Source organism: Sphaeroforma arctica (genome assembly GCF_001186125.1).
Source record: "Sphaeroforma arctica JP610 unplaced genomic scaffold supercont1.5210, whole genome shotgun sequence".
Classification (NCBI taxonomy): Eukaryota; class Ichthyosporea; order Ichthyophonida; genus Sphaeroforma; species Sphaeroforma arctica.
Window position 1 is genome coordinate 1 of NW_014035348.1, and position 2,067 is coordinate 2,067.

Sequence of the window (2,067 nt, forward strand, 5' to 3'; positions counted from 1 at the left end):
TATATATATATACAATTTATACACACACAGACACTCACACACATATATATGTATATGTTTATATATATATATATATATATATATGTTATACATTATCACACAAATAGCACACAAATGTGTAATATGTTGCTCCTTCCCTCTACCTCGAAAGTCCAAACTCACCGCTAGATGGCCTCTGAATTTCCTTAAAAATCGCTGCGTGGCCACGTCCCACAACATCACGATCTTATCGTCGCCACCCGACGCCAGTTTGGTATTGTCGGCAGAGCTAAGTAACACATCGGGAGAAGGTTGTGAGATGTGATGTAGGTACGAGTGTATGTCTTTATGTATGTGCGTGTTAGTCGCTGCATATGAAGCCCACACTTTCGATACCGAGTATGCGACATAGCACAGAGACGCAGTATATACATCACAGGCGTACTAAGGCCCAAAGGGTACGGAATGCCAGTCAGATAAGAGGAACAATACACTACTCATATATGGGCGTGTACACAGTCACACATGTATAATATAGTATGGTACATTATATACATATATATATATATATATTTGTGTGTGTGTGAGTGTGTGGATGTATAAATATAAATATAAATATAAATATAAATATAAATATAAATATAAATATATATATAAATATATAAATATATAAATATATATATATATATATGTATATATTTATATGTTTCCAATATAAAAACATAATCCCGAATATCGCCATTGGGATATACCTCACAGCCTCGTGTACCGGCCCGTTGTGACCCGAAAACGTGGCAACTACCCTGCCCTTGTATGGATTGCTCAGTATCACATTGCTGTCTTTTCCCGCTGTGACGCTGTATTCGCCTTCATCTGCGGGTGTTTCAATGTTATCGAGACATCAGATAGACAGATGAGAGTTCGACCGGAACATAATAATGGGTTGTTGGCAATGGGGAGAATTATAACAAGCAAGCTTTCATATCGTTGCCATAGTTTGCCCATACGTGACTTTGTGCCAGCACGTGCTCTGTTCGGCTCACTATGTTTACACAATCCCACAAAAACACACACTGACATATATATATATATATATATATATATATATATATTATATACACACACAATATATATATATATATATAATATATATATATATATATATACATATATATATATATATATATATATTTGTAAATAGATATATATATATATATATATATATAGTTACTACTTTGAATACAAACTAAGCAGAGCCTCAGATCACAGGTAGCATACGCAGTCGACTGATAGCAAACAAACGACACAATTCCAACACATGCCATTGAGCCGCGCTGAGAGTACCGGTCCCTTGTGACACTGATAGCTGTTGACCTTCACCGTCGGTAGGGGAAGTTTAACGCCCATTGTTATACGGTTCAAGTCGAGATTATATTTATCAGTAAAGAGGTATACATATATTCAAATATGCAAATATATATATATATATATATATATAGTTTTGTGGGTGTGGTAGGGGTGGTTTTACAGCATATAGGCACTTAATGGCTATTTAGTACAGCACAGTGCGTGATGGTGCGTGGTTGTGGCAGTTGTGTGTGCACATCATACCAGCAGTCCATTAGGCCTGTGGGCGGATGCAAGAGTGTCTGTAATGTTAAATACTTCTTTGTTTACATTTGTATTTACTGTGCTGAGCCTCTGAATCAAGAGACCGAAGACATCTGAACTCTGAACTGCTGAAGTCTGAGCCTTTGAGTCTGAGGTCTGAGTGACGTATGTGAGGTTTTAGGGGGTTTTAATTTACCGCGAAATTGAACTGTCCCATATAAGGTAGCCATTTAAGCGCTGAATATACCACAGTGAATCATAGTTGGGTTTCTATAAATACACATGTCTCAGGGTTTAGGGTTGAGATTTCTATAAATACATATGTCTCAGGGTTTAGGGTTGAGATTTCTATAAATACACATGTCTCAGGGTTTAGGGCTGAGATTTCTATAAATACTCATGTTTCAGGGTTTAGGGTTGAGATTTCTATAAATACACATGTCTCAGGGTTTAGGGTTGAGATTTCTATAAATACAC

At 36.5% G+C, this 2,067-nt stretch overlaps 1 protein-coding gene across 1 annotated transcript; it reads right to left on the reverse strand.

The window, feature by feature from the left end:
* Positions 1 to 162: 162 nt before the first annotated feature.
* On the reverse strand, positions 163 to 1,388 carry SARC_14862 (hypothetical protein; the record flags this gene model as incomplete). Its single annotated transcript, XM_014291007.1, has 3 exons — positions 163 to 268; positions 732 to 852; positions 1,302 to 1,388. Coding segments are annotated over 3 exons (314 nt in total), but the record flags the coding sequence as incomplete, so codon positions are not given.
* Positions 1,389 to 2,067: the final 679 nt, after the last annotated feature.